A 13,982-nucleotide genomic window follows, 5' to 3' on the forward strand; every position below is an offset into this window, starting at 1 on the left:
GGCAGTAGAAATAGACCTGCAAATAGCCTATTTATTTATTGCAGGCTGAGGGAAGTGGTTATACTTCGTGGCCTATTTACCTTAATAAGCAGCTAACCAGCCACTTTCACTTTCTTGCAGGCAAAATCAGCATATTAATGGTGCTGGGTCATGGCATGTATCCACTTCTCTTAGCCTCTATAAAAAAACATATGCAAAGAGCAGTGTAGACAGTGCTTTGTGTGGCCAAGGCCTAAGCTTCATCTTGTTGCAGTAGTGTTTTCTTTCTTTCATCAAATGCAATGTAAATTTTAAATGTTGTGTATGGTATACTATATAATTCATTGTTTAATAAATATTGTTTTTTTTTAAATTAAAAAAAATTTAAAAATTAAAAAGAAATACTTCTTTGTTCTGTATCTCTTATTTTTGAACATTCAAATTGTTCATAAACATTCTGTAACATCTGTCAAACCAAATAAACTTTCATCCCTGGAGTGCAGCAGCTTCTTTGATTCTATATAATCATATTACAATCTTTCACACTGTTTGAAACCTTACTTACATAACTTACAATGCATCTACGCATCTAGTTTTCTATTGAAAAAATACACAACCAATATTAATAGTGTGTTAATTATTTAATTGCTCTTAGAACTAAAATCAAGTAAAAATTTTACAAATTTTTTAAAAATGTCCACTAAAAACACTTGAATTACTGAAAAAGTACAATTTTTAAAGATTACAAAATGAACAACAAAACAATTAGAAATCAAAAGCCATGTCAATGGCAGGGTAATCATTGCTCCAAAAGAATCCAACGTAACGTTGTTGACTGTCAGGAAACTTCTTTCTAATTAAGTTAACCATACAGGAAGGTATCGGAATTCTGTTCCCAAGTCCAAGATAGCCGTGCGCCCATGTTGAGAAGGCCCGGTAAGCTGCCTTTCTAAGGATCCTTATAAAAAAAATAATGACAATAATATACATTGATAAAAAGAATAGATGCTTTAGATTATAAGGTGATACATTTCCTTTAATACATTACATATAATACATTTGGAGCCAAACACAAGTTCTAAACTAACCCCCATACTAAGCCCCCTCAACCTGCCTCCATTGCCCCCTCCCTGCAGAGTTGCACAGCAAAATTCCCAGACAATATCTTCCCCTGTCTTTGCATTCTCTTCTTTCAGTTCACTGATATGGTTACATCTTGCAGATGCATGCTCAAATCACACATCTGATAACAGCTTTGGCTGAGCATGTTCCAGAAAGATCAGTATTGGAGAATAGACAGAAAGGAATGCAAACAAAGGGGGACATGGCATAGCAATTAGATTAGTCATATTCTGGCCTATCAGGAGAGGGCTATGCCATAGTCAACCCTTTTCAAACATGTTTTTTGGAAAGAGAGCACAATCTCTCTAAACAGAAATTCAGTATTGTTTTATGGTTAATGGTATAGATACCGCTTGAATACAAATGATTCTCCTCACCACAGCAACTTCAGGCTGGCAGAGTGTACACTCTAGATGTTGAAAAATATTGTCCTGTTTTAAAGAGCACATCTGTAAATAGGGGATGGTATATATTTTTTAATTTGAAATGTTAAATTTTAAATAAAATGTTTGCTGTTTTTTTAGTTTTATGTATTTCAAATTTGTTCATAAGGATCACATTGTTCCTTTTGCCTGTGCTACATCAATATGCAGGTAGATTGTATTTATCATCATGGCTCACTGCTTTCACATTCTCTTATCTCCCTTTAAAATAATCTTTAAAACATTGATAATAAAAAAATCATGCAAGCAAAGTTATTTTTATTAAAAAAACAGAGGCAGCCAAATGAATCCTTCTGTTGTCAAATGTGGCATACTTCAGCCACTTGTCATGATCAAAACAGAATAGGATTCCCTACCTGTTGTGCAATGTACAGGACTATAGTGTTCTGCACATATAGGTTAAAACATAGCAACATTTCACTTAGGAGTATAGAAAAACATACAGTATGCCCCCCTGCTCAGTAGCAAAGTACAAAGGCCAGATAGTATAAAGTCCTGGAGTATAAAATGGGTAATTTTAAATGCTGTGGGGGTGTCAGATTGTTATAAACATTGTTGCGATATGTCATTACACTATAATACAATATTCATTAATTATTTTTATTTAAATTACCGGTTTCGATCACGTCTGTATGCTGCTCTTGAGTAACGGCCACTCCATCTTATCATGAAATCCAGTCGATTTTCATCCATGCACATATCCAACATGTCATCCACAGTGGTTATGCAAATGACATCACCTTCAAAATAATGTGCTATGTCCTGGATTTCCGTGCAGCAGCAGGACTCATCTTTGGTTGGCATAGGAATGCACTTTCCACATTTACACCATGCTGTGTTTCCCATTCTCTCATCTAGAGGTGTATTTTGTATAGAAACTAATTCTTGATCACTCCACTCTGGGTCATTTTGAAAGCAAGGGTCATTTACGCTATCTCCTAGCATATTTTGAAGGTCTCGCATAAGCTGTTCCTCCTGTTACAAAATTAGATGGATAAGAAACTGTATTTTACATTTTTTAACAAAAATTCAAAAATTTTGTTAAAACACTAGAAGACTCATTTACCAAGAGCAGGGAGCAGAGTTTATGAACTTTGGCTTTGTCTTACAATTTACATGACCAATGCAGGTCTTTGTGCACCATATTGTATTGAATATAGCAATGCTCTGGACAGAAGCTCAGGATAAATAAATACTAGGGGAATAAAGTCATCATATCACATCTTACCAGTGCTTGCTCTTGATCTTCATCCTCGACTTGCTGAACGACTCCCTCTGCCATTTCTTAATACTAATAAAAAGTATATGAAAAACTATTAAATAGTTAACTACTTGAAAGAGACAAGCAACACCGTAAGAAAAAAGAAAATATGTGTAAATACCCAAACTTATAAAATATACTATACATTTTCACTTACTATCATACACAGCATGAATATTTTGACAGTGCTGAGAATTTATAGTTACTCGAGTCCAGGTACTATTGATGTGTGAACAGCAGGGTCAGATTGGGAGTATGTGGTAATATAGACAGATAGCCACCCCCCCACAGAAGTTATAGAAATCATTGTTGGCCTCAGATCACCATAAAAAATTTAATTGAAAAAAAGTTGACTATATTTAAAAACTTTTATTTCAAAAAATGAGGTTCAGTGGAACTTGAAAGACAGTATTCCTCCTTCATGGTGACAGCTACTTCATCATTCTCCTCTGTAGCTTCAGCTTCCTTTGGTAGCTTTTTATTTGGCACTATGTGACAGCATTTTCGGTTTCAACACCTTTTGGGCGGCAGCATATTTCCTTTTAGAGGCTAACGGTATACAATATGTGCCTGGCTCTCGCAAACCCTTAGTAGTAATATAAACAGTGCCATCTGGTGCACAGTGGTAGAGGTCCGGCAGCCCCAAAATTCAATATATAGAAACAAATTGTCCAAAGACACACAGAACTGATGCAAGCAAGGAACACTTTGCAAGTTTAATGTGGAAGTGCAGTGCAACGTTTCTGCGTCATGCCCCTTTGTCATGCATGCCATTAAAAGTACAAAGTGTTCCTTGTTTGCATCAGTTCTGTGTGCCTTCGGACAATTTGTTTTTATCCTTTTAGAGGCTACCATTGAGTAACATACTGTTTTTGTAGGATACAAAACAAGCATCACATTCAGAACCCTTTGTCAAAAAGTGTAGAAACAAGGGTTTGGCAAAGGGTACATGTGCATTGTAGCCATGTCCAAATGATGGCAGGACACAAGGGGGAGTATGTTGAGTCCATCACTGGAGAGTAAGCTGCTACTGGTCTAATTATCATTAGCTTGTAGTTTTAGGTATCAGAGGCCAATGCATTCATCCAAATGTGATAACTTAGTAAATCCAAAAATCGGGTAATGATACCATAGGCGCAGGATAATTCTACTGCAATGTGCCTTTATTCAACAAATCACATGTTTTGAGCTTTGTAGCCCTTTATCAAGTGTGAACAAGATAGTGATGCATAACACCATAAGTGTGCAACAATAAACTTTTTCATTAAATAGTCTTGTGCTGTTAAAATAAGAAGTGGATAAAAAAAGTTGTGTGCATTAGTTCCTCTAGGTTTGAATGACCAGTGGAGCATAGTTAGCTTTCTATAAGAATATTTACTAACACGGTTCCTTTTCCTCACAGATAGTGATGATTTGAAATTAAACTCTTCCGTATGGTAATATACTCTAAATAAATACATTGTTACATTTAATGTTTGGCAGCAAGTATGATACAGTATCTTAATTGTACCAAAGAATATAACTGAAGTGTAACTAAATTGTAACCAAATACAATGATTATGTTTCGAAGGACATTCGCTCTAGCAGGCCTGTGAAGGAAGTGCTGAGGTTTGTGAAGAAAAGATCCCATAACAGGATTACAATATCTGAAGCCAAACTGAACAAAAAAAAATGATAATTTTACTTATCATCATAAAAATTATGGTTTTTAATTATTTTAACAGGACAAGACTATTTAAAGAAAAAGTTTATTGTTGGACTATAGCTCTACAATTATGGTGTTTTTGGATGTAGGAACTTACAGGAACCGAATCTTATTGGCCAACTAGGCTGTAAAAACCTCCCAGCAATTGTTAGTTGACCAATTAAAATGCAAGGGGGAGGGATTTTGAGAATTTAAAGTTTGCATCACTATGTTGTTGTTCACATTTGATAAAGGGCTAAAAAGCTCAAAACGTGTTGTGATTTGTTGAATAAAGGCACATTGTAGTAGAATTATCCTGCGCCTATGGTATCATTACCCGATTTTTGGATTTACTAAGCTGCTACTATGTGGGCCTAGTAACAACTAAAATACATTATTTACACCAACCACACGTTGGGATAAAATCTGAGACAATGAAGATAATTGTAAGAACGTGAGCATGTATTATAACAATAAGCATCGCCAATAGGCCTAAATTATGGAAGTTGAAGGAGGTATTTCACTGTATTAGCCGTAGCAAGCAATTTCAGTCAGCAAAAGCAAACAACAGCTTGATAATTGTAAATAAGGTATAAAGACTTCAGTGTTACACACACACCCTCAGGGGGTACCCTAAAAAGCTAAATATATTTTGTGAAGAAAAGATCCCAAAATAGGATTCAAATATCTGAAGCCAAACTGAACAAATCAGTACATTATTTACCAATCACTCAGCTCTACTTGACTGAGAGAATGTGCAGACCTGACAGGCTTACTTTTCTCACAAGGAGCTTCCACAGTAACAGTTGGTGTGAGGATGCTATTCAGCATGGAGGAGGGTGGGACTTTGCTAGTTGCTAGATGACATCATAGCTAGTGAGAAGCCACTCCCATTCAGCAGTAGCTTGAACAGTCTCTAAGAGAAAGCACCCTCATTGCATGTCATCATTTATCATTTTACAAAAAAAGTAAGCATTTCCGCTAAAGAAATATATTTGAAGATTTTAATATTTTCACCTCAACTATCCATTCAGAGAATTTTATTTTCGCGATAGATCCCCTTTAATATACAATATACAGTAGCAGTTGATGTCAGAGTATGACTGGGGGGTCTGGGGCCCACTGGCGCTGCCACTTCAGGGGCCCACATACCCCATGTGTCCCCACCCCAGCTGCAACCCCACTTACCTTTCTCTTCTAGCAGTCTTTACCAGGAGGTCAGGGGGCAGCGATGCACAAAGCTTTGGACTGGGAGCGGGTCTGGCTTTGCAGGGCCCATATTGGCCAGGCCCACTGTTTTTCTCCCAGTGTCCCACCAGCCCAGTCTGACCCTGGTTGGTGTTTTGTTTGTGGAGGTTAAGCCTCCCTAAATCTCATACTCTCTGGCTATGTTGGGGTACAGGGAAGGATCTGGGGGCCACATAGTAGGAAAGAAGAATCTAACAAGTGCCCCATGAAATGCCAGTTTGATATCCTTGCTCTACTGTGCAGCAGCTGCTGGAGGGGATATGGGATATAAAGTGACCAAGTGATAACACTGCACCTGCACAAGAGCTCACCCCCGCCAGTACAGACCCCAAGACGCCCCTTTCTCTATATTGTGTGTTGGAGAGGAGAGCGTGTGCATTACACGTGGTGACTGGGCGAGTTCCAGTTGTGCATCAAATTGAATGTTTTGTGCATGGCTTGGGCTGAATCGCTGCTCACTAGGGCAGAAATGATGGCGATTTCAGCTGAGCACTGCCTGGGTAATTGCATTCTACTTATCCTACCATTTCCCTCTCCACTAAAGGGGGACAGCGTGGATTTTCTCTAAGGGGGACAGAAAAGTACATCATTTCCAGGAGAGTCCCTGCCAAAATTTGTATCTGTCATCTGCGACTAGTTCATCCAGGGCCAGTGAGAGACATACACAAGATTCCTCTTCTAAATTGTCATGCCTTCCTCACAGCTATAAGAACCCAGTGTCTTCCATTCATTCTCCATCTGAGTATCACTCATGTATTATAAGGGATAATGTACCCCCTACTGTAAATGATAAGGATATTAGAAGTCACTGAGGGGTTGTTCTGTGACCATATAAAGGCACAAGGCTGCAGGCTGAGTTATACAGGGAACTCCGAGTATCACTCATGTATTATAAGGGATAATGTACCCCCTACTGTAAATGATAAGGATATTAGAAGTCACTGAGGGGTTGTTCTGTGACCATATAAAGGCACAAGGCTGCAGGCTGAGTTATACAGGGAACTCCGAGTATCACTCGTGTATTATAAGGGATAATGTACCCCCTACTGTAAATCATAAGGATATTAGAAGTCACTGAGGGGTTGTTCTGTGAACATATAAAGGTCCCAGGCTGAAGGCTGACTGTTTTTAATGTAACTCCAAGGCAACTTCTTACAGTTTATCCTCATCATTTAAATATGCGAGTCCATTCATTCTTCTAATACAAAGGAACTCACTAAGCTCCGCTTGTAACTAATGACACTGAAGAATATATTGGGTATTTATGTTTTTTGGGGTAACATCACTCATTTCATGAATAGGGCAGACTTAAAGTAATAGTAATGCCCCTCCACTCAGAACAAGTTTCCAGAGAGATTTGCCAAACATTAAGCTCATTTTTCCCCACGGAAGGCAAACTATACCTGGCCTTGAAACAAATGGATAGGGTACGGGCCATAGAAGTCTCTCGGAGGACTCCATCTTGCATGTGGAGGTGCTGAAAAACACTTTACAACTTATTAGGGACTTATTTACAGTGGGACAGGGTTGTTTCCTTAGGTGCAGGTCCAATGAAAGGCAAAGGCAGGCAGCACTGCTGGGGCAGTATATTGACTTCCCCTAGGATGCCCCCTAGTTTGCATGTGATTACCAGTAGACACATACATGTTATATTTGCTGTGCCAGATTTCTTCTGAATGTGCCCAGAGGCTGGTCTCCTCCATCACCCCCATCCTGCCCCCCATGCATGTGCATCCTTTGTTCCTGCATCTGGAGCACAGCAGGACAGGGCATACATATATTTAAATAACCGGCAAAATTGCCTGTGCAACTAGTCCCTAGTGCTCCTGATGTAGGCAAGGTGTAGGTGTCACCCTTTAATTTCTGCAGCCCTAAGCCCGGGCCTTTGTGCCCTTGCCTCCTTATTTGTAATACTCTGGCCTACTCCAAATCCCACAGGTACAAGTGCTCCATGGATGGGCCCTAAGGGTTACTACTTTACAAAGGTTCAAAGCACAACCAGCACTGAAATCTTTTAGGCACAATTGCTCCATAGATGGGCCCTAAGGGGTGTCATTTTGCAATGTTCAAATGCAGCCTGCACCAAAATCCCATGGGCACAAGTCTGGCATGGATGGGCCCTAAAGGGAACATATTTTGCTAAGCTTAGGCTTCTAGCAATTACTAAATTAAATGAGGCCTATCAAGTTTTTATTTAAAGGAGAAGGAAAGGCTAAAACTAAGAAAGCTTTATCAGAAAATTCTATATAAATACAGTGTCGGACTGGGACACCAGGGGCCCACCAAAAAACCTTAGACCAGGGGCCCACCAAAGGTTTTTAGACCAGGGGCCCACCCTCAGTAATATTTTTTTCCTCTCCTCACAACCTCTATTCTCCTAATCTCTTTTCTTTACATACTATAATCTATTATTTCACCTATTTACTGTAGCCACTTTGTTCTCATAGAAATAGGGAATGGCCATGAAACAGGCCAAAAGTTTAGCAGCATGAGGGGCCACTGACACCTGGGCCAACCAGGACTTTTCCTGGCATCCATGTGGGCCAGTCCGACACTGTAGAAATACATCAGTAATGCCTCAAAGTAATGCTGCTCTGAGTCCTCTGTCAAAAGAAACAGCACATTTCTTTCCTTCTATTGTGTACTCATGGGCTTCTGTATCAGACTTACTGTTTTCAGCTTAAACCTCCAGGGCTAGGGCTTGAGCATGCTCAGTTTGCTCCCCCTCCCTCCCTTCTCCCCTCGCTGTTGTAATCTGAGCCTAGAGCTATGAGAGACTAAGGCAGGAAGTGATGTCACACCAAGCTAATATGGCAGCTGCTATCCTAAACAAACAGAGAGCTTCTAGAGCGGTTTACTCAGGTATGGTAAAACATTCTGCAGAATAAATATAGACTTATAACTATTGCAGTATTCACTATGCACTATTATGGTTAATCTATTGGCAATAAACTGCCTCGGTAGCTTTCCTTCTCCTTTAAGCATGGAGGAGGAGCATATATGGCTCATGGGCACTTGTTTTAGCAAAATACAAAGTATTTATTGTTTGCACAGTGCTCAAATCCTAATTTTTCCTCCTAAACAAAAGGTGTCCAACCGCCCCCCCCCCCAACATTCCGCCAGATCTGCAGGATGAAAGGACGAAGCGACAGCAAGTGACCCAGATTTCCAAACCGCATAAATCAGGAAAAGAAATGATATTCACTCCCGACGGCGGAATCCAATATACACATCAGATATGATTTGGGGAAAGAGGATTCATCAGTGTTAATCACCTGCTCGCTAAGCTCCTCTTTACCCTCTTTGTAAGTAGCTGTAGGTACTTACACTGCCCACTCTGTGTGGGGTTTTTCTAAAGAAAAGAGTGACCTATATTTGCTGTGATGTCTGATAGCGCTGTACAGAGACTGCAGTGATTAATGGAAGGTTTGGCCAAGGAGAATGGATGTCTAAGAGTCACTGTCAGCTTTTCTGTCGGCAGCCGCAACCCCGAGGTGAGCAAGGGATCAGGAGAAACCCAGGAGACTTCACCTTGGACTGGGTAGAAGCTGAGCAAGAAGAACTCTCTACTGAAGTTCCCTCTTTCATTGCAGCTCCAGCGAGTGCCATGTTGTGGGTCTGGGCATTTCCGGGACGTTTCTTACACTGTCCCTGTTTCTGGCCCTATTAGCAATTCTGGGTCCTGTAAGGACCCATTGTGTATTCCCACCATAGTGCCAGCACAGCACCTGATGGGTTAACACGGCTAAAACATCCCTGTAGCCTCACAGTATTAGGACGTAGGGATCCTCCACATACACAAGCCTGAGCCTATTTCTCTATATAAAGTCCATGTATCAGTGAATTTCCACTGTAATTCGCAGGCAGATGGCCATGGCTATATAATACTCAGATCTCTCTTGCTTATAATCAGATACAGTATGATAAATTTAAATTTAGTACGTGGGTGGATTCTTCTCTCCTTCTCCCTCCTAAGACTTCAGTATCATCACACTTGCACCATTGTCACAATAGTGGTTTTATTGAGAATTTTAGGTACATAAAAATGTGTTTATTTCAGAAGATTATATAGATAAATGTAACAGACACAAGGGCTCATTTACACCTGCAAGTGCAGTGGCAGTCCCTGCAATTTCACAACATTCAGCACATAAAATTGCCTCTGGGAAGGGAGTGTGACTGTGGGATAGCAGGTATAGTAGGGAGAGATGGTGCCTATAGTAACAGTGGATAATAGTCTCTGGGAAGGGAGTGTGACTGTGGGATAGCAGGTATAGTAGGGAGAAATGGTGCCTATAGTAACATTGGATAATAGTCTCTGGGAAGGGAGTGTGACTGTGGGATAGCAGGTATAGTAGGGAGAGATGGTGTCTATAGTAACAGTGGATAATAGTCTCTGGGAAGGGAGTGTGACTGTGGGATAGCAGGTATAGTAGGGAGAGATGGTGCCTATAGTAACAGTGGATAATAGTCTCTGGGAAGGGAGTGTGACTGTGGGATAGCAGGTATAGTAGGGAGAGATGGTGCCTATAGTAACCGTGGATAATAGTCTCTGGGAAGGGAATGTGACTGTGGGATAGCAGGTATAGTAGGGAGAGATGGTGCCTATAGTAACAGTGGATAATAGTCTCTGGGAAGGGAGTGTGACTGTGGGATAGCAGGTATAGTAGGGAGAGGTGGTGCCTATAGTAAAAGTGGATAATAGTCTCTGGGAAGGGAGTGTGACTGTGGGATAGCAGGTATAGTAGGGAGAGGTGGTGCCTATAGTAACAGTGGATAATAGTCTCTGGGAAGGGAGTGTGACTGTGGGATAGCAGGTATAGTAGGGAGAGATGGTGTCTATAGTAACAGTGGGATAATAGTCTCTGGGAAGGGAGTGTGACTGTGGGATAGCAGGTATAGTAGGGAGAGATGGTGCCTATAGTAACAGTGAATAATAGTCTCTGGGAAGGGAGTGTGACTGTGGGATAGCAGGTATAGTAGGGAGAGATGGTGTCTATAGTAACAGTGGATAATAGTCTCTGGGAAGGGAGTGTGACTGTGGGATAGCAGGTATAGTAGGGAGAGATGGTGCCCATAGTAACAGTGGGATAATAGTCTCTGGGAAGGGAGTGTGACTGTGGGATAGCAGGTATAGTAGGGAGAGATGGTGCCTATAGTAACAGTGGGATAATAGTCTCTGGGAAGGGAGTGTGACTGTGGGATAGCAGGTATAGTAGGGAGAGATGGTGTCTATAGTAACAGTGGATAATAGTCTCTGGGAAGGGAGTGTGACTGTGGTATAGCAGGTATAGTAGGGAGAGATGGTGTCTATAGTAACAGTGGTATAATAGTCTCTGGGAAGGGAGTCTGACTGTGGGATAGCAGGTATAGTAGGGAGAGATGGTGCCTATAGTAACAGTGGGATAATAGTCTCTGGGAAGGGAGTGTGACTGTGGGATAGCAGGTATAGTAGGGAGAGATGGTGTCTATAGTAACAGTGGTATAATAGTCTCTTGGAAGGGAGTGTGACTGTGGGATAGCAGGTATAGTAGGGAGAGATGGTGCCTATAGTAACAGTGGGATAATAGTCTCTGGGAAGGGAGTGTGACTGTGGGATAGCAGGTATAGTAGGGAGAGATGGTGTCTATAGTAACAGTGGATAATAGTCTCTGGGAAGGGAGTGTGACTGTGGGATAGCAGGTATAGTAGGGAGAGATGGTGCCTATAGTAACAGTGGGATAATAGTCTCTGGGAAGGGAGTGTGACTGTGGGATAGCAGGTATAGTAGGAAGAGATGGTGTCTATAGTAACAGTGGTATAATAGTCTCTGGGAAGGGAGTGTGACTGTGGGATAGCAGGTATAGTAGGGAGAGATGGTGTCTATAGTAACAGTGGATAATAGTCTCTGGGAAGGGAGTGTGACTGTGGGATAGCAGGTATAGTAGGGAGAGATGGTGCCTATAGTAACAGTGGGATAATAGTCTCTGGGAAGGGAGTGTGACTGTGGGATAGCATGTAGTACAATAGCGTACAGACAGCAGTAAGAAGTAACTGAATTATAGAATGTGTTTAGACTGCACAAAATGGCCTTGCAGCTGATATGTAGAGGACAGAATGAGAGAAGGGATTCAGTGATGTATATAATATAATATAATATAATATAATAGACATGCGGCTGTCTTGGAGATAAAAAGGAGGTCAGATAAGTCAGTAGGGAGGGGGATAGGTATTGTATTGTGTGAATCATATGTTGCACTCACAGGTTTATCATCCCTCAAAGACCACGAAAAAGCAGAGATATCTTTTAGTTACACAGGACACGCCGGGTTGCATTCATGTTTGGGCAACTATATTTTAGGAAATAAATGATGACATTATTATTAGGAAAACTTTCCATGTTAAAGCGAGTGGGTAAGAGCTACAGGTTATTTTCTTGCTGTGAATCAGTTCTGCAGGGATCCAATTAAATGATGGATTGTTATATTTTTTCCAAGCTGAATAACCTTAATTCTACTGCCCAATACAATAAGTGAGTCATAGATGGTCCTTCACGAGATCAGAATATGCTTTTAACGACCTAAATTGTCCATGAACTGCCAGTGATAGGCTTTAGGTTCTTATGTTTGGGCATGAGCACTATTTCTGTGGCACACAGGAGACTGATTTGCCTTGGGAGGAACCAGGAACTTGATACAGAACTGATTGGTTTGAGTACTTAGACCAGACATGCCAGTAAGATTGCAGTAGAATAGATAATGAGCATATTTACTCCAGATGTGCTAATAAGATCCCTGCAAGAAATGGGCATTAAACAAATGAACCCCAGACAAAACAGTAAGATAACTTCAGAAAATGAATACATTGAAAGCATTACCTGGCAGAATGCCACAAGCTTTTCTTCTTTCTTGGTGCTCTCGTGATGCTTTGCCGACTCCCGCATAGCTGAAACTCCCGCATGATGATTAAAGATGGCCATATGTTTCACAGTGGGATGCACATCCATCTTTAAATATTTTCATCTGAAAGAAAGAGTTTTCAGGAAGCAAATAGGCAGTCAGTGCAACTCAACAGAGCGGTAAGAGGGCGGTCAGCTTTCTAGTAGGGTAGTTAATAAGTGGGGGTCAGACATTCATCCCTATGACATCACATAAGTAAGCGTGACCATGCTCTGTGATGTCACCCATGGACCTGACCATTTTATTTAACCTCACATAATTGCCACGGTCATATTCATGACATTAAAGAATGGATACTTCTTATATTGCCAGACATGTACAGACAAACAGCCAATGAATAAATAAATAAACGATAGGTATGGTATTTACTTGTATCATTGAGCTGTACCCAAATCTTATCCCTTTTACCTGCTGATTGTTCTCAGAGCAGATAACATTTTACAGTCACTTTCTACAGTCATTTTTAGATGCCTCATTTCCCCCATAATAAAAGTTCTGTTCGGCACATGAGTCATCTCGTTTCGGCCAATCACGGGGTGTTAGAGGAACAAAGCAGGCAGACATCTGAGATACGTGTGAGTGCACTATACCGAGTACAATCAGTACATGGCATTTGCAGAAAGAAGGCCCTGCTGTGATACAAAACAATAGTTATTTTAGGATTATTAATGGCTGAGTCCTACAGAAGCTTTTAACAGCCTCCCTCAATGTTCTTTTTTGTTACATTAGTGCCAGTGCTGCTGAGAGGGACTCATAACAAGGACCAGAATGGAAGGGGATATATTTCACTCCCCACGGATAATATAGCAGTGCCATTAGATTTCTGCTTGAGATAAGTAGGGGAGAAATGAACCCAAGACAGGCCTCTTCCTACTGAGGAACATATTGCAGAGTTATTAGGTATATATATATTATAATTATCATTACAAGATAAGATATAGCGCCACGGAGTGAATCATCTGTGAGATGCACTATTAAAGGGCAACTATTGGAAAATGACAATTTAATATAAGCTTTAGAATACTGAAATAAGAAGTTTTCTAAAAATTGTAAATTAAAAATGTTATATTGTTTCTAAAATAATCAAGTTTATCTTCACTATCCCACACTGAGTATTTGTTTCTCTTCGTTCTGTCTTCATGCAGGAGTTGGGTGTCAGATATTCATTGACAGTTAGATCCAATATATCTTATAGGGGGGCTCCTTTTGCCTAGAAGATGTATTAGAGCTCACTCTATTAAAATCACCAGACATCATGTCACTCTACATGCAGAATTTATGCAAAAGGCAGTTATTTTGTTTGTACT

The 13,982-nt window shown here is 40.5% G+C and overlaps 1 protein-coding gene across 1 annotated transcript; it reads right to left on the reverse strand.

Moving 5' to 3' along the window:
- Nucleotides 1–619: 619 nt before the first annotated feature.
- LOC108697204 (P2X purinoceptor 7) lies at nucleotides 620–13,564 on the reverse strand. The gene is made up of 4 exons (XM_018227123.2): nucleotides 12,594–13,564; nucleotides 2,773–2,835; nucleotides 2,158–2,519; nucleotides 620–937 (listed from the first exon to the last, which is right to left on the reverse strand). Exons 2-4 carry the CDS (start codon nucleotides 2,824–2,826, stop codon nucleotides 745–747), a joined length of 609 nt encoding a protein of 202 aa, XP_018082612.1. The 5' UTR covers nucleotides 2,827–2,835; nucleotides 12,594–13,564; the 3' UTR covers nucleotides 620–744.
- Between the last annotated feature and the right edge of the window lie 418 nt (nucleotides 13,565–13,982).

Source organism: Xenopus laevis, chromosome 1L, assembly GCF_017654675.1.
Source record: "Xenopus laevis strain J_2021 chromosome 1L, Xenopus_laevis_v10.1, whole genome shotgun sequence".
NCBI lineage: Eukaryota > Metazoa > Chordata > Amphibia > Anura > Pipidae > Xenopus > Xenopus laevis.

Excerpts from the sequence above, each read along its gene's own strand:
- LOC108697204 (XM_018227123.2), bottom strand. The coding sequence starts at position 2,826 with ATGGCAGAGGGAGTCGTTCAGCAAGTCGAGGATGAAGATCAAGAGCAA. Across the intron at positions 2,520-2,772 it reads AAGATCAAGAGCAAGCACTG|GAGGAACAGCTTATGCGAGA; the intron begins GTAAGATGTGAT and ends ATTTTGTAACAG. Across the intron at positions 938-2,157 it reads TACAGACGTGATCGAAACCG|GATCCTTAGAAAGGCAGCTT; the intron begins GTAATTTAAATA and ends TTTTTTTATAAG.